The following is a 20,711-nucleotide window of genomic DNA, read 5'->3' as shown; positions in this document are numbered from 1 at the left end:
GGAACGATCAAAATATCCCCTGCTGGGCTTTAAATAGAGAGAGAGGGATTTAGAGTCAGTGGGTGGAAGAGAGGAAGAGAAGAGGAACTAGTGGGAGGAGGGCCTGCATAGTACCAGAGCTAATTTAGGAAAACTGATGGTGGAGCGCTGTGCTGAGCAAGAAAATAGAATTGAATCATAGACTGTGCGTGCTTCTGCGTTGGGGACTGTTACTCCAAAAAAGTACCACATTATGCATAACTTGTCACTTATTTTAAGCTGTGATTGGAGCCAATGTGACAAGCAGCATAAGCTTGTTACGCTACTTTTTGTTCAGCCCCCAGAATAGGCAAATGTAACCACTGTTACCTTAAAAAGTAGGGGCGAATCACCTCACCTCACCTGTGAATGATTAGAGAAAACAAATATCATGGATACCTAATGGTCTTGTCATCCTTGAGCTTGATATTATGGGTTTAGTGGAAAGACTTGAAATGAACCATGGGATTGGGATAAGATTTTTTTTTCTTAGCTCAACTTCAATCTGATATTTAGCAGGAATGATGAGCTGAGTGATGATTTTTAGACCTATAACTGTGATATCATCAGTAAAAGTGGAATAGCTATTTGTTATACTAGTTGTTACTGAGAAAATTGCTGTGTGTGGGTGTGTTCTCATCTTTCTCCCAGGTTTTGGCAGGGACCTCTTTTGTTCTCTTTTTTTTTTTTTAACAAGGGACTATGAAACATGGACTTTTTTTGTATCTGACACCTTCTGTCTTTTGTATTGTGTGTGTGTGTGTGTGTGTGTGTGTGTGTGTGTGTGTGTGTGTGTGTGTGACTGCGTGTCAGGTGCTTCAGAAGGAAGGGAGGGGAGGGGAGTTATCTGTCAGCTTCTTTTATGTGTTTTCCCCTCAACCATTTCCTTTGTGTGCATCTCCTTGTGTGTGGGTGTGTGTGTGTGGGAAGGTGTGTGTGTGGGCGTTTTCTATGGCTCCGTTCCTGCTCGCCACTCCACTCCACCTCCCTCCTTCCCTCCTTCCCTCCAACCCCATCTTTTCTCCTTAATCTATCCTTCCATCCTGTTCAGACCGTCTGTCGCTCCTGCCCCCCTCTCCCTCTCCATCACGCCTGCCGTAATGAGATTAAACCTTAGTGTATCCACCGGGCACACGCGCACACACACACCTTCAAAAACACATCTACACACCCTTTAAAACACTGTATACACACACACACACACACACACACTTGGGCGCATCCACTTAAGAGTGCCCGTTATTCGCTCTCACGTGCACAAAAGGAGTACAAGCCTGACACAATCATACAGCTTGCACACTTGGCAGCGTTTGCAACACCACACACACGCACGTACACGCACACGCGCACATGCACACATACACTTGGCAGGTGACCAAGGCCTCTCTCTCTCCTTAGTCTTTCCCTCTGTCTCTTGTTATCAGGAGGCTTACAGTAACCTCAGGTCTGTCCTCCTATAGGTGAGCTCCCCACTGAGCCATCTGCGCCTGAGTAATAATCCTGTCCCATACCAATTGGTTTACAGGCGCCCTCTACAGGCTCAACAACACGTAGCAGCCAGCTGGAGACAAAGGCTTCTATGCTAGATAATCATTTCAAGTGCATTTTCTTTAAGTTGTGGGACCATTGCCTAGGGGGGTGGATGTCTGAACTAGAATAGAGCCAGGTGGGATATGAGAAGTGGACCTAAATGCAGCGCAAGGGCTTGATTGGTGGGGGAGTTTGCCTCTGCAGCTGTAGTCCTGGACTCTGCCTAGCTCTCCCCTGTCCTATATTCAGCTTACACCCTCCCCTCTCTGCACACAAGCTCTCCAGCTCACTCCAACACATCAACTAGCCTATATAATAAAGGGCCCACTGGCATTTATTGACTTTTCTATGTCTCTCTGTGTCTCACTTGCTCTCTTTATTTCTCATAGTGGCTTTCCTCTTCAACTCTCACACTCTCTCTGTCTCTCTCCAGCCAACAGGCTTTTGGTTTCTTGGTGCTGAAGACAGAGGAGTCAGACAGTACAGAGTGTTATTCAGTGTTGGAGTGAGGCCTTCTCTGTGCTGCAGTGGAGGGCTTCACAGACACAGCTAGTCTGGTGAGTAAGACTGTTCGCTCTGATTCATTTTACTGGCTTTCAGTTGTGAATATGTGATATACTGTAGGTGATTTGCAGGGTCATTTGGTGGCAGAATATTTTTAGCAGCTTTAGATAATCTAAATCAAACACATTCTAACTGTTTCATTCCCTTATCTTAAAAATAATGTATTCTTACTGCATCTTATCTTTGCCTTTATCTCTCAAATGTGGCAATGCACTATGCAATTCTGTTCGTTTTGATGAGATAACTAGCAACTGTAATGGAAAACAGTTTTAGTATTGAGTAAAATGTCCAACCCTGGACATCCTATGAAGTTTTGTTTCAAATAAATATCTGCCATTTGACAATAGTGAGACTTACTCTTGAGGATGATTGACACCACAAAATTTGATCAAATGGTGGTACTTTGTGCAGGACAGTAACACTCTGACTGGCTGGACCCTCTATTTTGTAGCAATAATGGGTATTGAATGAACATCAGATAATAATTTGCTTTCCAAAACAGACATGCACTGTGGCATTTTGCAGTACAGTTCTTAATGTTATCTAGAATCCACAAGTGCGTATACATGTATGAAGCACATGGAAATGCATTGAATTCCCTCATGACTGTGTGTCACTGTTCTTCCATCAACTCTTCAGGCTGGATGCATCACGCGGTAGAGCAGTTTGGCGGGCGTGGCACACGGGACTCCTTCCCTCTGGACGGACTCAACCGGGGACCATGGGCTCCCGTGGGCGGCCGCGCCTGGCCGCCACCTGCCAGGTCTGTCGTCATGACAGCACACCCACACACATACACAACAAACATTTACACCCTACGCTTATAACTTTGAACTTAGAACTCAGAATTCATGTTTTATCTTTTTGGATTCATTTTGAATTAAAAGGTTGGAATTCATCTAACAGCTTGGTTGTGAAAAATCTTAAATTTATGTTTCAAGAATAGCTAACAAGTTGTGTATAAGAAATGTTTGACAGTACTGTGTGTGTGCTTGGTCTATTCTTTTATTAGGTGTTCACCTGGAATGAACCAACACCAGCTACTCCCCCATCTACCTCCTGGTCCCATGGGCGGACTGAACCATCCCAGTAAATTATTCAATAATGGGTAAGTGTGTACACAAATCTGTCAACAAAATACAAAATGTATCCCTCAGAAAGGGGGTGATTTATTAATAGAAGATAGAAGATATTTTTGTTTTGGAAGACAGGGGGCTTTGCTATGGTGTAGCCTTTTTATTAACCCTCTCTTCCTCCCTTAACCATTCAGAGCCATGCAAATGCGAGTAGGCGAGAAGCTGGACCTCCCCCAGGCCATGTTGTCAGGCCTACAGAGGGAGCAGCAGAGACCTCCTCCTCCTCATCTTCATCCTCCACCTCCCCACAGAGCATGGGAGCAATTAGGCCAGTTGTACGAATCTCATCCTCCTCCTCCTCAAGGACACCCTGCGCTGCCCCTGCCCAACGAACATATGCTCCGACTACACAATGGAGGTTATGCTGGCAACAGCGGACCTCCTCCCAACCCTCACCTTCCCCCCGGCAGGCCCAACCAACTGCTGAAGGTGAGGGGACAACACAGCTGACAATGATAGGGAATATATTTTGCACCCGAGAGGGTTAGAGTGAACGTCTGCAGAGCTGAAGAAAAAGAAAAGCTTTGTGAAAAGTGGGTGAATTATCCTGCCGCTCACTCTTTCTGTGTCATCTTTCCTGTCTGCTGTAGTTTGGAGGTTCTCAGGAGCAGCACATCCCCCGGGGTCCACCATCACTGGGAGATGAAATGTGGGCTCAGGTGCAGCAGGTAGGAGCTCCCTAATTGGCCACAATCATGTTTCATCATCCATAGAAACACTCACCTATCCCTATTCTGACAGTCGTTTCTTCTGCAGTTGGTTAGATGAAAGGCATATGTCAACCATAAATGCAGTCTGTCTTTTTTCAGTAAGAGAGGTAGTAGATAGTAGTGTGTTATCTAGTGTCTTGTAAGCCCATATGGGCTGGGCACCAGAAGGTGCATGACACTCAAATAAATAAATAAATCAAATAAATCAGATACATTTTTTAACAAATGCTTTTGACTTGTCAGCAGAAAAGTTGCAAATTTTTTCACTCCTTCTGATTCTTTTACCTTCTCCATTAGCAACAGAGGGGCTACCCAGGGAAGATGCTAGGTGGTCAACTGAAGAGACCAGCACCTCCACTAGGAGAGCACTCAGTCATCCAGCACACCCCTCCACCATCCCTGCACCAGTCTTCCCGCCCGGGATCTGAGGACTGTCCAAGCCCTAGCAAGAGGAAAAAGAGCTCAGATCAGGTAGACACATTTTTCTGTTGAGTGCACAAGAACACACTGTCAGAGCCATGGTTCATTTTTCCTTGTTCTGATTTTGTTTATGAGTGTATTTCTGTCCTGTTGATGAGTCTGTTAACTCTTCTGATTCCCTTACCCAGGCATCCCATTCAGGGCTGCAGCGTTTTTCTGGCCCAGGCCAGTCTTTGCCCTCCCAGCAGCAGCCTTCAGGCCACTACCCAAAGCCGCCCTTCTGGAACCCCCTTCACAAGGTCAACACTCCCTGGCAGCTTCAAATAACTGAGCGAAAGAACCCACCACCGCACGACTTCCAGGTCCGAACAGTAAGAGAGTATTCCTACATTTAACATAGGGTAACATAGGGTACCATTTTACATTTGCAATGGACCACAAAGAAATAATTAACTAGATGGCATAGTGCCAATAAAGATGAATTGATACTGTTTGTCAGTTGAACCTCAATGACTCCACTGTTTGCGGTACAGTAAATAACACCCAGTCAAAAAATTATTTCCTATTTGTTTACTATGTCTACTATGTCTACTCTAGTTCAACCTCAAATTTCCAGTTTTGTTATGTGTGTTAGCAATGTCAGATAACTTTGTGCTGCACCAATTCGTCAGTGTTGCACACCCTCACTCTTTCTGTCGTCCATTAGGAAACCAACAAACAAGGTATAGGCGGCTATACCCATAAGTCGTCTCCAGCCTCCTCCACCCCTGCAACCCTCTCCCCTCCACCAACGTCTTCTCCTGGAGGCTACAACCAGGGATGTGGTGCCTCCCAACCCCAGAAGGCTGCATTCCAACCTCAGGCTGTAAACCGGCAGTCACCTCACTCTTCATACAAACACCCCAGCTCCAAACCAGCTCTGACTCCACCCCGCCAGGCTACGGAGCCTCATGGCCCTCAGAGAGGCCCTGTCATTGGCCGAGGGGGCAGCCAAGCATCCTCTCACACGCCATCTACCCTGATCAGGGGGGATAGAGACCAACACCCACATCCCCAGTCTTCACTAGCAAAACCCCCTGCTACCAGCAGCAGCAGTGTGCCTTACAGCCACTTCCAGCCTCATCCAGGGCTGGGGCACCAGGGTCCCCCGCCTCCTCCCCCTCCTCCTGCCAGCAGCACCTCAGTACCTCAGCAACAGCAAAGTGGGCCCCAGGAAGCTTGGAGATACCAGAGTAGGCCCGGCAGTCATTCCCTGGTGAGTACAAGTGTCTCATCCAGTACCTCGCCTGTAGTCTGTTCACACTCACTGCTCACTTCTTCTTCTGAAATTCTGCGCATTATACCTGAGATGTCATCACTAATGGCAGCAGAAATTATTATTACCAAACAAACAGGGATAGAATTGCTCACTTTTTAACTGATAAGCCAGAATTTTTGCTACTGTAGATGATCTGCAGTCATCTAGTCAGTGATTTCTATTTTATCAGTGCATTGAAATTTGTCTGTCTTTTCAGGAACCAGGCCTCTACAGGCCTTCAGGACTGCTACCTCAGGGCCAACAGAGCCAGAATCAGGTTGTGGAGAGTCAGGCTCCAGTCCCTTCACAGCGTCATCACCACATCAGCCCTCCTTTGCCGCCAACCAATCCCACCCGAACACCTGTCATCATCCCCAATCCTCCCATCTCTGAAGCCCCCTGTGCCATCAGCCGCTATTCCAACAGCAGCAGTGCAAGTGGAAGTATGACTGGAGTCTCCACTGTGACCACATCACCCCCTGCTGGCTGCCCTGTGAATAATGTTATTATCAGTGGCAGTAAGAGTGACACCTGGCAGAAAAGAAGAGAGACAATACCCCAATCCTCCAGCACTGTCACCACCCCTCCTCTGGATGCCCTTCTGCAGCCAGGCTATCAGCGAACCCAAGCTGGCACTGCCACCCATGCAAACCAGCAGGCACCATCCAGACCACAACATCTTGGACCCACCAATTCCCAATCTCAGCCCATGCAGGGGAAGACGTCATACTATGGCCGGGCTGAGATGACACATAATCCTGCAATTTCTGCATCCTCTTCCTTGTTCTCCTCAGGGCACCAGAGGTCAGGGGAGAGTGTGATTACGAGCAGAGTTTCAAACCCGCTTCCTAGCTCTCCTACTACATACTGCCCAATGGTTCCAACAGCATCTTGTACCACTGTCAAGTCTGCCCCTGAGCCATCCAATCCAGTTCTCTCCTCCAGACTGGGTCATCAGCCAAGCTCTGCCTCCATTCAGGCCTACTCTCGACCCAATCTGTGTCCACCAGCCCCTGCACCCATTCCTCAGTCCATTGAAGAGGCCCTAGATAAGCTGGATGCTGAGCTGGAGGGGCACATGCAGGCTGAGGAAAGGAGAAAGAGGGACAGAGAGGAGGAAGAAAGGAAAATGAGGGAAGAGGAGAAGCGCAGGAGGACACAATGGGAGAAGCAGCAGGAGGAGGAGAGGAAGAGGAAAGTTCTAGAGAAGAGAGAAGAAGAGCGGAAAAGGAGAGAAATGGAGAGGCAGGAGGAGGAGAGAAAGAGGAGAGAATTGGAAAGGCAGGAACGGGAGAGGAAAAAGCGAGAATGGGAGAGGCAAGAGCAGGAGAGGAAGAAGAGAGAATGGGAGAGACAAGAAGAGGAGAGGAAAAGCAGAGAACTGGAAAAGCTGGAAGAGGAGAGGAGGAAGAGAGAATGGGAAAGGCAGGAGCAGGAGAGGAAGAAGAGAGAATGGGAGCGGCAAGAGCAGGAGAGGAAGAAAAGAGAATGGGAGAGGCAAGAGGAGGAAAGGAAGAGGAGAGAAGCAGAGAGGCAGGAGGAGGAGAGGAAGAAGAGAGAGTGGGAGAGGCAGGAACAAGAGAGGAAAAGGAAAGAATGGGAGAGGCAGGAGGAGGAAAAGAAAAAGCAAAGAGAGTGGGAGAGAAAAGAGGAGGAGAAAAAGAAGATGGACCGGAAGAGGGAGGTGGAAATGTGCAGTGCTAAAGGCAAAGAGCAGACTGCTATTGAAAATCTGGAGAGACTGCTCTCTGGGAAGTCCTCCCCAACACCCCCACCTCCTCCCCTCTCCTCTGCCACCACACCTCCTTCAGGTCCACTTTCCTCCAATACCCGGGCTTCACCCCCCTACCCGTGGCTAAGCCGTGGTGGGGTACTTCCCTGTCCTCCAGGCCACAGTCCCAACACCACTACCCCTCTGGAAAGGCTTCGGCCGCCCCCCCTCACTCCTCAGACAGAGTATGCCAGAGAAAAACAAAGGCAGAGGGAGATGTGGAGCAACAATGGTGGCACAACACTCAGTCCCTCGTCTACACAAAATACCTCAGGGATGAAACAGCTGGCATACCACAGCCAGGCTCACAAGCCCCCCGCGATGCAAGCCGTACCCAGCCAATCCAAAGACTCTGTCAGGGAGAGAGACAGCAGCAGCAGCAGCCAGCAGCAAACCGCTGGAGGTCTCCACTCTCTCCCCACCCCTGCCCTCAGAGAGCCCCCTAAACTATATCAGGCATTTCCCAGAGACAACCTGCCACCTGCTCCACCATCTTCAACCACATCCAGCTCCAATGGGGGCCTCCTCCACAAGCGCATACCCAGCAGTGGGCTTGGAAGCCTGGGCAGCAGTGCAAGCAGCTGCAATGGGGACTCAGACAGTGCTCAATTTGAGGAGGAGCCCACCGAGTTGTCCACGCTGCTCCCTGATGGTCTAGCTAATATTATGGCAATGCTGGATGAATCCATCAAAAATGAAGAAGAGATGTATAGCAATGACAAGACAGGATCCAGAGGTCTCCTTGACACCTTCTCCCCGAGCGTTCCACCTGTCAAGAGCTACCTTTGCGCCCCAGACCTCATCCCAGCGCCCAAGCATCAGCCAAACCAGGAGGAATTTGGATCCAATCCCCATGCTAGCCCTCCAGTGCTCAGCCGCCAAGGCTCTCTAGCATCCCCATGCAGTAGGACATCCTCTCTCAATGAGGAGGATGAGGACTGCCTTAAAGTTTCTCCAAATATCCCTCTGAACCCTAAACAATCATTGGACATGGGAATGGGAGTAGCAAACACCAATTACCGCCACAGTGACCTGGCCAAGCTTTATGGCCTCCCTGAGCCAACTAAAAGTGAAGCTGATGAGGATGAAGATGAGGAGGAGTCTGAGACCCCTTCCTGTTCCCCACCACCCCAACGACCACACCTTCACCAGACAGGAGTTAACAGCATGTTCAAGTCCTTAACAACAGTTCTTGAGAGTCAAAAGTACGCTTACCGAGGTGGGCCTTTTGGAAGACCCCCTCCATCTGCTCTGGTTGGGGTGAAATATTCCTCCTCACTCTCACTGGGCCCAGACATCTGCCACCAGCAACAAGGCAGTTCTCCCACCTCAGATTCCACCAGTCATCCAGGGTTCAGTCCAACTGTCCCACCTTCAAAATCCTCCCCACATCCTTTGGACAATAAGAAACTGACTGTAGAGGAAGCTGATATCTGGAGGGACAGTAGAGAAACCACAGAAAAAATCTCTGTTAAAAAAGACAGTATTTCCTCCAAAGAACCTGTGAAGATCATCAAAGAGGAGCAAAAGCTGACGACCATCTCAGAGTCCTCTTTAGCTGAGCTGGGCAGGAGCTGTGAGGTGATGCTTAGTCGGCAGTCACTCCCTAACAAAAGCTCCATGGATAAATCCAGCAGTCATGGCAAGCTGGAGGACAGACACAAGCCTGAGAGAGAGAAGGAGCGAAACAGAGAGAGGGACAAATTCAGGGATAAGGACAGAGAGAGAGAAAAAGAGAAGAAAAGGAAGCACAGCCACAGCAGTAGTAGCAAGAAGTATGACGAGAGAAAAGAGAGGAAGAAGAAGCACAGAGAAAAGAGGGAAGAAATGGCCTTCTCTTCTTCCTCCTCCTCATCTTCCTCCTCCCATTCCAGCTCCAGCCACAAGCGGCACAAGGATGGCAAGAGCCACAAGGAGAAGAAGGACCGCAGAATCCTTGGTGACCTCGATCTTCAGAGCAAGGAAGTGCGTGAGAAGAACCGGGCGCGCTCTGATTCAGATAAAAAGAAACGCAAGGAGGCGTCCAGTGCCAGTTCCACCAGTGAAGGAGAGCATACCGATTGGACCTCTAGAAGTTCAGGAGAAAGGTCCTCTGGCTGCAAAAAAGACACTGAATCATCTGGATCCTCATTGGGTTCCACAGATTTTCTGAAACTAAAGGCCCTGTCAGATGGGCCACCCAAGGAGCTGAAGATTCGCTTGATAAAAGTTGAGAGTGGGGACAGGGAGACATTCATTGCCTCAGAGGTGGAGGAGAAGAGGATCCCTCTTGAAGAAATCAGCATCAAGAACACAGCTAGTGAAATCATCCGGGCCTGCAAGTGAGTACAATGTTGAACAAAGGGGAGGAAATTTGGGAATGTTTTCAGCATTCCTAAGCTTGTCCCCACTATGGTTATAAAGCCATGAGGTGTTTTCGTTGTTTCCTGTCTGTTCATACTGTCTTTTTGTTGGTCTAGGGGTGCAAGGGTGAAAGGGAAGTTCAGAGAATCTTACTTGCTCCCAGCCTTCTCTGTCAAGCCCATAATGACCTCAGAGCCCATTCCCCGAGAGAAACTCAATCCTCCTACACCCAGCATCTATGTAAGTTTCCATGTGCACAAATTTTCATTAAACCCCAATTTTACCAATCAGCTTATCTATTGCTTGTTAATTTTAAGTAGTGAAGTACCACCAGGGCAAGGATCAAAATTCTTCAGCACTATTCAGTGATACAATGTATTTGCTGTGCTGTGCTGCCCCCTTGTGGTGCATTATTGTCCATAAACTCAAATGTGGTGAAGCTGATTTGACATGTTACTTCTCTTTTCTAGTTGGAGAGTAAGAGGGACGCTTTCTCCCCTGTGCTGCTGCAGTTCTGCACAGACCCTAAGAATCCTGTTACAGTTATCAGGGGCCTGGCTGGATCATTACGGCTCAGTACGTTTACATTTATAACAGTGATAAATACTTCACATTGTCTAGATTTGATACTTGTGATAAGCACACTGACAAACATTTGAATGTGGACCTGTGTGGGGAATAAAAATTATCTCGGCCATAATGTTGGCTCTGTTGCCTCAGATAGGCATATGATCTTCTTGTGACCTCACATCACCTCTCATCTTTGCTATCTTTTTTCAGCCTGAGAAATCAAACAAAGGAGTCTTTAAAAGTATATTCATAACAGTCACCTTGCTTTTTCACAGATCTAGGCCTGTTCTCCACCAAGTCACTGGTGGACGCTAATGCAGAGCATGCAGTGGAGGTTAGGACTCAGGTGCAGCAGCCTGCTGATGAGAACTGGGACCCCAGCGGGACGGGTCAGATCTGGCCTTGTGAGAGCAGCCGCTCCCACACCACCATTGCCAAGTATGCCCAGTACCAGGCCTCCAGCTTCCAGGAGAGCCTGCAGGTAAACGACTCTACTTGTAAAACCACTGCTACTGCTATTACTGGTCCAATTAATACTAGTAGTGGTACTGGTATTACTGCTCCTTGTTCTTCCACTGTCACTCCAGGCTCCTACTATTGCTATTGTTAGTAATTCTCTACTTAAAGGAACCATGTGCCACTACTACCACTAGTAAAGTTACAATTGTAAATACTGTTACTATTATTGTATCATAGTTTGTAGTATTAGTGTGGTTTTGCAATATTTCAAGCTGATAAACACAGCCATGTTATGATCTGGGTCTTCAGGAGGAGAAAGGTAGTGATGAGGAGGATGATGAGGACGATGAAAAGGAGAAGGACAAAAAGCCATCCAATAGTTCTGATGCATCCAGCAAGGAGAGCTTGAGGGAGAACGGCAGGTAAGGACACACAAGTAAACTTGTGTTAGGTTCAAATTGGATGGTTAGAATGACTGGAAGTGTTTGTCTCTTATATTAATCTTCTACTGTTTTCCTTCCCTCAGTGGTGAGCAGAAACCTGTGGGGAAGATCATTAAATTTGGCACCAACATTGACCTGTCAGATCCCAAGAGGTGGGCAACTTCCACATAGCACTCATGCCAGTAGTGTTCTCTTTGCAAAACATGACGCTATCTATTACATAATGGCATTTGGGATGTCAGTGTTTTTACACGATCCACACTGACACCTAGTGGTCAAGTCACAGCACTGCAGTATGATCGTGTGTGTGTGTGTGTGTGTGTGTGTGTGTGTGTGTGTGTGTGTGTGTGTGTGTGTGTGTGTGTGTGTGTGTGTGTGTGTGTGTGTGTGTGTGTGTGTGTGTGTGTGTGTGTGTGTGTCTGTGTGTGTGTGTGTGTGTGTGTGTGTGTCTGTGTCTGTGTGTAAGTAAATATAAAAACCAGCATCTAGACAGCTAATCTCCCAACATCAGTGAGGATATACCTTTATTATGGAGTTTTAACTTGCTGTTTCTTTTCTCAGGTGGAAGCCTCAGCTACAGGAGCTGCAGAAGCTGCCAGCCTTTATGCGTGTAGCATCCAGTGGCAACATGCTGAGCCATGTGGGCCACACCATCTTAGGAATGAATACTGTCCAGCTCTACATGAAAGTCCCTGGGAGTCGGACACCTGGTATGGATCACTGATTAGCTTTTTGACAGAGGCTGATGAGGGACATCTTTAATCACAAGTTCCCCACAAAATACCAATGCTTTTTATTTGTTTTGAATTGCAGTTTTGTGCTCCTTATGTCCATGTAGTGGAGAAAGGGATAAGTTGAGCTTCTTGATAAGATTAGCCAACCCTTCTGTCTGGGCAGCCATACATGAAAGGAGTCATGTGATCACAGATTTAGCAAGGGTAATTCATTTCCCAGAATCTGAGGCGAGGAAAGCCATTGGAAAAATTTGTGTTAGGAGCCAGGTCAAAAAACTAGTAATTTTTACCATATCAGGTAATTTCAACTTTGTAAAGATGTCATGATCTTCATGTCTAAATGGAAGCAGATATATTTGCAGCTTGCTAATATAACTTATACTTTAAGGCTTTATAAGGTACAAGCACACAAAGTCAGAATAACTATGAGCTTGTGTTGCTGTATAAAGGAGTTTTATTTTAAAAATGGTGGTTGTGAGGAAAATGTGTTAGCAGTCCTAGTTGAAACTGAAGCCTGAATTTTCAATAGGTTATACCTCTGAAACTGTTATCCATAGATATGTTTGCATACATGCTTTGCAGCACACATTGTAGTAAGTGATTAATTTCACTCTGTTTCACTATAGTGTGCTTAGAGTGTATGTCTAAATTTATTGTTTCTGCATCCAACAGGTCACCAGGAGAACAATAACTTCTGCTCAGTGAACATCAACATCGGTCCTGGGGACTGCGAGTGGTTCTCCGTCCATGAGAATTACTGGCATGCTATCAACGACTTCTGTGAAAAGTGAGTGGACAGTCAGATGTGGAAATCAGCGCTGATTTGGTTTTAAAAAAACAAAACAAAACATAATGCAGTTCCTACATTTATATTTTGGCATTTACCTGACATTCTCATCCTAGGTTATTTTCATAGAGTGCAATATATAATAATCTTAAATTTCCAAATTACATTACAAGCAAATGATACCAACAAATGTTGGAGATCAGATTCCAATAACCAAAACTTGCTCTCTTTCATTTAGTTCAAGTTTTCATGTCCAATATTTTCTTCACACAAACATCATAGCTATTCTAAAGCTATTCCTTCCAACATGTTTTTTTTTTTTTTCCACTCAGGCATGGCGTGGACTACCTGACAGGGTCATGGTGGCCGGTGTTGGAGGACCTCTACAATGCCAACATCCCTGTGTACCGCTTCATCCAGCGGCCTGGAGACTTGGTGTGGATCAATGCTGGGACAGTTCACTGGGTCCAAGCTGTGGGCTGGTGCAACAACATCGCCTGGAACGTTGGACCTCTCAACGGTAAGTAATGTACTAACTACTGACCAAACACCAGTGAATGTAAATCCAAGTTTCTTCAGACCCAATTAATTGCTTGATATTGCAGTATCTTAAGTCACAGCAGTGTCAGAAGACTCAGTGAAACTGGATAGTTTTGGTCAGGTGGAATTTACTGTTCCTGTTACTGGGCTAAAATCTTTGGCAGTGCAACACATTATGTATAGTCTGATTTTTACACTCGGCAACATTGATACAGTGCATTGACAGTATTTGTTGTAACCTCAAAACTTGCTTTGTGTGTCTCTGCAGCCTACCAATATCAGCTGGCCCTAGAAAGGTTTGAGTGGAACGAGGTTAAAAAAGTCAAGTCCATTGTCCCCATGATCCACGTGTCCTGGAACGTAGCCCGCACTGTCAAGGTCACCGACCCAGACACCTACAAGATGATTAAGTGAGTACCAGCAGACTAATGACAAGGCCAAATTAATCACACAGTGAGCCGGCAGAGTTGATCAGTCATGTAAAATTGAGAGCTGGTTGTTTCCTGTCTCCAAAATTAAATTGCAAGGTGAGGCAGCATAGGTGTTGTTTCATAAAATATACATAACAGTCTTCAGTGATTATGACATACATTTTTATCCCAACTGAATCATTTATACCAAGCACAAATTAACTACAAAAAGCTGTGTAACAGATTTTTAGTATTCCCACTGTAATTTATGCAGCTGTATTCAACATGGAAAATTTAAATCTGATTTTCTCCCTATTCACCTGTGGTGCCTCACCTGAAAGGCCAGATACATAACCAAGCATAAACAAAAGGCTAGACTTGTCATTTAAAAATTAAACAGAAGATTAGAAATTTGCTTTGCTTTTATGGTCATTCTCAGAGTGCATGATACAGCTGTACATATGAAAAATCAGCATTTTGTGTCACAATTACTTGAATGACTGAAAATTAAAAGGCTATGTACATAGATAAAGCATATAATGATTCCAGCTAGGGGCTTTAACCTCTGATAGCTTCTTAATATTGATGTGGTTGTCTCTCCCACTCCTTCCTGAACAGACACTGCCTGCTGCAGTCCATCAAGCACATTCAGATCCTGCGGGACCAGCTGGTGGCTGCAGGCAAGAAGATTTCCTATCAGAGTCGTGTCAAGGACGAGCCTGCCTACTACTGCAACGAGTGTGATGTGAGGGGCTTTCAATTGCTATCGCTTTGTAGAGCAGATTCTCCACAGACTTCCTCTCCTCCCAAACATTTCTTGATATATTTCCCCATTCTGTTTCCAACCCAGGTGGAGGTGTTCAACTTGCTGTTTGTGACCAGCGAGAACAGTAGTAGGAAGACGTACGTGGTTCACTGTGAGGACTGCGCTCGCCAGCGCAGCCCCAACCTGAGCAACGTTGTGGTGCTGGAGCAGTATCGCATAGAGGAGCTCATGAACACATACGACACCTTCAGCCTGGTGAGCAGAGACGCAGCTTCACTCTAAATCCTTTCTTCATGCTTTCTTAGAGATAACACAGCACTGACACAGCTGTCCTAAGCACATGATGTAAATAAGCTTTCTAACTGCTGATATGATGGAGGTTCCTCCCTGAACAGTCTGTAAAACCTGATAATACATTTTACTTCCTTGGCACATTTTTCATTCCTTAAATCACTCGTTTTTAGTCATGATGTTTTCATCTGAAGGCAGTGTGTGTGGACACCCTATCTTAACACCTCGTATCCTGATTTTCAGTTAGTTCCCCCCTTAAAGGCAGAACGACCAGGATTTGTCCGTTGTAATTTGTAAACATTCAAAGTTTGCCCCTTGTCCCTGGCTAAGCTAATTGCCTAGGATGATGACGGAATGAAAAGTAAAACATTACGTTGCTGTCCTGGGAAAAAAAAAACTGGCTCACCAGCACCAATCTGTCCAACAGAAAACAGGCCAACACAGGCTGAATTTAACCTGCTGGCAAGGACGCAGGTTCACTGTTGTGGAACAAGCTTTGTCCGCTAGATTTCTGTGTTTTTTCACTGGATGTCGTGCTCTCTGCCTGGGTTTTTTTGTTTTGCCGAGCTCAGGACTCTTCTAAGCATTGGCCTTTGGGCAGTGGGTGTGTAGCTCCCAGCCAACTGTGCAGAACCAAAATTTTGTTGTACAACTTTGTACAATGACAATAAAGGCTATTTGACATGAATAACCATAGAATAACCATATAGGTAGCACGGCATCCAATAGGAAACCACAAAAATCACAGAAAGAGGAAATCTAGTGAGGCAAAATGCAAAGCAAACAAAGCTCATTCCACAAGAGTGAATCTGGGTTTGGCTATCAAACACTGGCAAACACTAAAGGAGAGGATGAAGAGCACCAGCCTGTTTTCTGTTGGACAGGTAGGTGCTGGTGGGCCAACGTTTTTTTTTTTTTTTCTTAGGATGGTGACGGAATGTTTTACATTTCATTCCACTGTCACCCTAGTAAAGGAAAACTTGCTTCCAGCGGTTAGCTTAGTCAGGGAGGAGGGGCCAACTTTGAATGTTGTTTACAAACCAAAACCAACAAATCCTACTCATTCTGCCTTTAAGTAGCTTCAAATTTAGAGGATATTGTTCTCTATATTATCCAACATTGGCACTTACATATTCTGTATCTCCTGATTGCAGCACATCACTGAAGCTATATCACACTTAAACTGAGTGAAACAAACACAAAATTGTTTTATGGCTGCAGTATTACATTAGATAGTAAAGATCTAGATGTCTTAAGCATCATTTTGTAGAAATTTCCCTTGAATTCTGCAGGACATATTTGGGATCTTTAAAAACCCAAAATATTGGCTGCACAGTATGCATTTAAACTTTAGAGTTTTACCATCCTATGATGGTCTAAAGGCTGGAGAAGCACAAGAGCCATGGCCAAATTTAAACAGATTGACACAGGCATAAAATATTGTTTTTACTTTCAGGCTTAAAATAATCTGCCTTCAAAAACTTATCATCTGAATCCAGGTTATTATAGGTCAATCAGCTGCAACTGACAGTCATGCCACCAAATTTGTGACCCAGCTCACTTTTTTAAGTCTGATATTTACACAGGGGAGTTTATCACCCACCCTCACACTAAAAAACCCAACACTGTCAACCAGAGAACTTACCCAGGTTGCACAGCGTTATCTGGAGCAGTAATATCGCTGTGGCAGCATGGTGCAGTCTGCCTGGGAGGTTCAGGGAGAGTTATCCGCTGCTGCTGTCTGACCTGTCTGTTGTGTCTCTTCTCTCACCAGGCCACATCCTCCGGCTCGCGGTGACAGAGCTCCCCTCCTGCGTCCCATCAGCCATAACCAAAACTCCTGCAAGCCAGGACAAAAGACACGGTTTCACTTTGGTTTTCAACTTTCCCTTCGTTATTTAAGATCATTTTTGCTACTACTACTGCTAATACTTGCCGAACACCCAGCGGAATACCAGTTTACTCATCACTGTTTACAAAAAGAAATATATATATATACCAAGCCACCAATAAAACGCCAGTTTACTCTCAGATGGTGCTCTTGACCAGAAGCCCTGGCAACAGTGAACTTGAAAACCAGGGGGCAGTTGGTGCTGCCATTGAACAAAACTATGGAGGGTGGGTTGTGGTTTCAATGGCATGTTTTCATCAGTACCAGTTTTTTTTCTTTATCATCTTGAATACTGAAATTTGTACATGCTGTTTGCAATTTTTGTGGGGTGCTGTTTTTCCTTATTATATATTTTTTAAATAATTTATTATGTTTTTTTCTGAACTAGATCAGCCTAGATATATACCACATTGGCCTTGTCACTTGTATTTAGAAAAAGAGAGAAAATGAAAAATACTAATAATAGAGATATGAACATTTTTCTAAAGCATTAAGAATTTTAAAAAATACAATTGTTTGGAATGCTTCAAAACATACGGGTTTCAAAGACTTTTGTTTTGTTTTCTGTTTGTTTGTTTTTTGAAGAGGGGGGGTTCATTTTGTCCTTCACAATCTTGTACGTGTTGTAAATCTTGTGTTTTTATGAATTATTACTTTTATTTCTTCTGGAGATTAAAGTTCAGTTGTCACACCTCTAACACATCATCAGGTCTTTTTGTTCAATTCCTCCATTTCTGTATGATTTATCTATTACAAAAAAAGGAAAAAAAGATCATCGTCACCTGGTGTTAATCGTGTATTGTACCTCTGATTGTTTTGTTCCAGTATGCAGATTTAGTATTTTCTGGATTTTTTTTTTTGGTTGTTTTTTTGCATTGTACATTTTTTATTTAAAATGTTTCTTCTATTTATTGGATATCAATGTTCTCCCTTCTTTGATAGGGTTGTACAAGTTTGAGAGGTTTTTTTTATAGTGACCGATTGCTCTGTATGAACTGAAATGTGGAGGTTGTGTGTCCGTGGGAGGGGGGGCTGCTGTTCCTCTGGTGCTTGCCTCTCATGACTCCTGCCCTTTTCTTCTGGTATATATTAAATGATATCTTTATCTTGAATATAACGCCACCTTTCCTGTAGACGCTAGGCACAACGCTCACGTAGAGAAGATGACTAATGGAATGCTGTCTTTGTATGCTCATTAATTAAGGAGAAAAAAAAAACAAAACTACATTTTCCAAAGTGTTTTTGAGAAATCGTAATTTTGTTTTTTTATTATGATTTTGCTTTTGTTGTTTTTTATTCTGTAGGGGGCTTTTTAGATGAGATTTTAATGATTTTATGATATCTGTTGAATATGATAACGGGATAGATGGTGCTAAATGTTCTCTTTGAACAACTTTTTTTCTGTTTGTCTTCTTAAAAATGAGAATTCTATTTTCCTGTTGCAATATACCTTTCCCTTCTCTTTGTGGTCATTTATTTATAACTGCACTGTTTAGAGAATTCACACAAACATACTTGCATACACACACACCAAACTGAGCCAGACATGTCTTAAACACTTTGTGAATTTGTGTGACATTACTATGACTATTAATAATAAACGCTTTTTGATAAACCCAGAAGTGACTGGCATCTTTGTCTGTTTTTGCAATTCACCTAAAGGATGAAGTATCAAATAACCAGTATTTTAGTTTTTAGTTTAGTTTTAATATTTAGTTTTGTAAACCACTGGCTAATGTTGGAACCGCATATTCTATCTGATATCACACCATATATACATTAACAGCACTACATCTTTATGCCCTGGCACGTTATTTTCATTAACTCACTACATCATCGTTCTTAAAACTGTACACACAGGCAAGCCTTCAGTATACTGTATGTAGCAGGGCACACTTTACAAAGCCTTATGCTTCCTCAAGCCTTCCTTCCATCTATTTTAGTGCCCGACTGGGATTTTTGAGACCGGTACTAATTTTAGATGGAAAACAATTCACAGGCTACCAATATGGTTGCCAGTATAGTGAATTTTTGAGCTGGAATGAATATAGACCTTTTCTATCTGGATTGTGCAGCTATTTTGCACTGATAGAACTGCAAAGGTGTTCAGAAGGCTGCTTTCTGAAACAAATAACTTCATTAAAGAATACTCAACATTATTATACATCATCAACCAATTGTATAAATGAACATTGAGAAAATAAAGAAGAAATAAAGGGTCAATGAAAATGTCATATTCAATATAAGTCAATTGCTGACCATTTAAATAAAGAATACATTTTAAAATGTATGTACTACATACATGTACTACAATGGAACAGCTACTATGGGGGCAAACATCATCACATATGAATCAAATGTGGCTCATTGAATCCACAAGAGTCTCAGCTTTCCAGTCAAAGCCAACTGATGCAACTCCAAGACTGTTTAGGCCCCACTCTGCACAAACACACCATTTTAAAAGAACATATTTGGACTGCAGGGTTTGTGGCCCAAACTGCATGGCATTAGCATGAGCTGGTCATGTCTGCAAAGGGGACAGCTGTGGCTGCCCAGAGAACCCATTTTCATCCAGATATCTGGAGGTCAGAGGTCAAGGGACCCTGCATGGCCATTTTCCCCCCTTGCAAAAATTCAGCTTAATTTTGGAGCAACATTAAACCCCCTGGATGACAAGCTAGCATTACATGCTTGGTATCAATGGATTCCACAGGGCATCTAGTATCTTCACTCTAGCCCGCTACAAACATTTTTACATCAGCACATGTCAGTAAATGTACCTTGATATCAGTGTGATAAATGTATCTGTGATATCAGTCAGTAATATCAGCTGACTGATATATTGGTTGGGCGCTAGTTATTTCCATCTCCCAACATCATCGCAAAAGAGCTGCTCTAGTTCAAGTACAATTCCAGAGAGCCCTCATGTTACAGACAAAAGAAACACTGAAGCCAGCCTAAACCAAGATTGCTGTTCATGTTTAATAAAAAAAAAAAAAAAAAAAAAAAAAGTGAAAGGTGCTCAGACGCACTGCAAACATTTCAGTCCCAGGGGCCATCCTCAGCGACCATGTGATCACGGGTCAACAGACAATTTCCCCACTACGATGACAGACGTCACGACAGAGCACAACAGCCAAAATCAACGGACCCAAGTTATACGTGTTTAAGTCATGGAATATCAAGACATCCAAACATTCATATTTCAACCCACAAGAAGCACATTAATCAGTCAAAGACAGGACTCAGTGATGAGTCCCATCATCAGAGCCATGGGGCCCACGAGGCAACCCAGGCACAGCGCCTAGGGCCCTGCCTTCCTCAGTATAGGCCCTCACAACCAATCACTTTTTTTCTGGAAAGCTCACTTCGCCCCTGAAACCTGAGCAAATTCACATGACCTCTTTGAAAAAACATCGGTTAATGGCCATGTACAAATTAACAAGAAACCTGATAGTTAGAAATAAAATAGTAGAAAATATTACCAGAAAATGGCCTGAATATTAGCACCAAGAAAGAAAAACTAAGAAAGTAAGAAAATTACCATGAACTACATATATCATATTATACTGTATTATTGTATTATATTTCAAATGATAATACAAGAAAAATTATATTACAAGAAAAAAATACTGTGAATTACAAAGAGAAGAAAAAAATCTGAGGAAATCAAACAAAAATTCCCCCCCAAAAATGAAAAATCTAAAGAATGGTTAGGGTCAGGCCATGGTAGTCATGGCATGGGGCCCCAAAAATCTTTTTTTGCCCAGGGCCCGGCACTGCCCATGAAGAAGTCATACTACAACATCACAAATGACACTGTACTCACAACCAAGCACATTCATGATTGTGGGTAAGCTGAAAACAAGACTGAAACAAATGCATCACTAGTGGAACTGTTGGTCTTAAATTCATCTGTGTTATTTTTGCACAACATCCCCAAAAAGAGAGACTAATTTCCACCAGAGGGGCAGGTCAGCTACAAAGCAGCGACTGCAGCTGGTTGGGACTTGGCGCCTTGCCTCAGCATG

General features: G+C 44.3%; 1 protein-coding gene across 1 annotated transcript in view; it reads left to right on the top strand.

The window, feature by feature from the left end:
* The window catches only part of kdm6ba (lysine (K)-specific demethylase 6B, a), a 28,984-nt gene extending 10,682 nt beyond the window's left edge, over positions 1 to 18,302 (top strand). Inside the window, exons 3-24 of the mRNA XM_030075753.1 lie at positions 1,982 to 2,105; positions 2,752 to 2,875; positions 3,125 to 3,220; positions 3,383 to 3,677; positions 3,839 to 3,916; positions 4,256 to 4,429; positions 4,567 to 4,749; positions 5,085 to 5,633; positions 5,893 to 7,017; positions 7,252 to 9,767; positions 9,906 to 10,029; positions 10,260 to 10,365; positions 10,635 to 10,840; positions 11,128 to 11,240; positions 11,345 to 11,413; positions 11,823 to 11,971; positions 12,668 to 12,782; positions 13,115 to 13,302; positions 13,591 to 13,732; positions 14,351 to 14,477; positions 14,583 to 14,753; positions 16,564 to 18,302. Of these exons, the coding sequence (XP_029931613.1) occupies positions 2,757 to 2,875; positions 3,125 to 3,220; positions 3,383 to 3,677; positions 3,839 to 3,916; positions 4,256 to 4,429; positions 4,567 to 4,749; positions 5,085 to 5,633; positions 5,893 to 7,017; positions 7,252 to 9,767; positions 9,906 to 10,029; positions 10,260 to 10,365; positions 10,635 to 10,840; positions 11,128 to 11,240; positions 11,345 to 11,413; positions 11,823 to 11,971; positions 12,668 to 12,782; positions 13,115 to 13,302; positions 13,591 to 13,732; positions 14,351 to 14,477; positions 14,583 to 14,753; positions 16,564 to 16,587 (6,669 nt within the window). The 5' untranslated portion in view covers positions 1,982 to 2,105; positions 2,752 to 2,756 and the 3' untranslated portion in view covers positions 16,588 to 18,302. The remainder of the gene's footprint in view (positions 1 to 1,981; positions 2,106 to 2,751; positions 2,876 to 3,124; positions 3,221 to 3,382; positions 3,678 to 3,838; positions 3,917 to 4,255; positions 4,430 to 4,566; positions 4,750 to 5,084; positions 5,634 to 5,892; positions 7,018 to 7,251; positions 9,768 to 9,905; positions 10,030 to 10,259; positions 10,366 to 10,634; positions 10,841 to 11,127; positions 11,241 to 11,344; positions 11,414 to 11,822; positions 11,972 to 12,667; positions 12,783 to 13,114; positions 13,303 to 13,590; positions 13,733 to 14,350; positions 14,478 to 14,582; positions 14,754 to 16,563) is intronic.
* Positions 18,303 to 20,711: the final 2,409 nt, after the last annotated feature.

Source organism: Myripristis murdjan, chromosome 18, assembly GCF_902150065.1.
Source record: "Myripristis murdjan chromosome 18, fMyrMur1.1, whole genome shotgun sequence".
NCBI classification, from domain to species: domain Eukaryota; kingdom Metazoa; phylum Chordata; class Actinopteri; order Holocentriformes; family Holocentridae; genus Myripristis; species Myripristis murdjan.
Note: the sequence above shows the minus strand (reverse complement) of the source record. Positions and strands in the feature narration are given on the sequence as shown.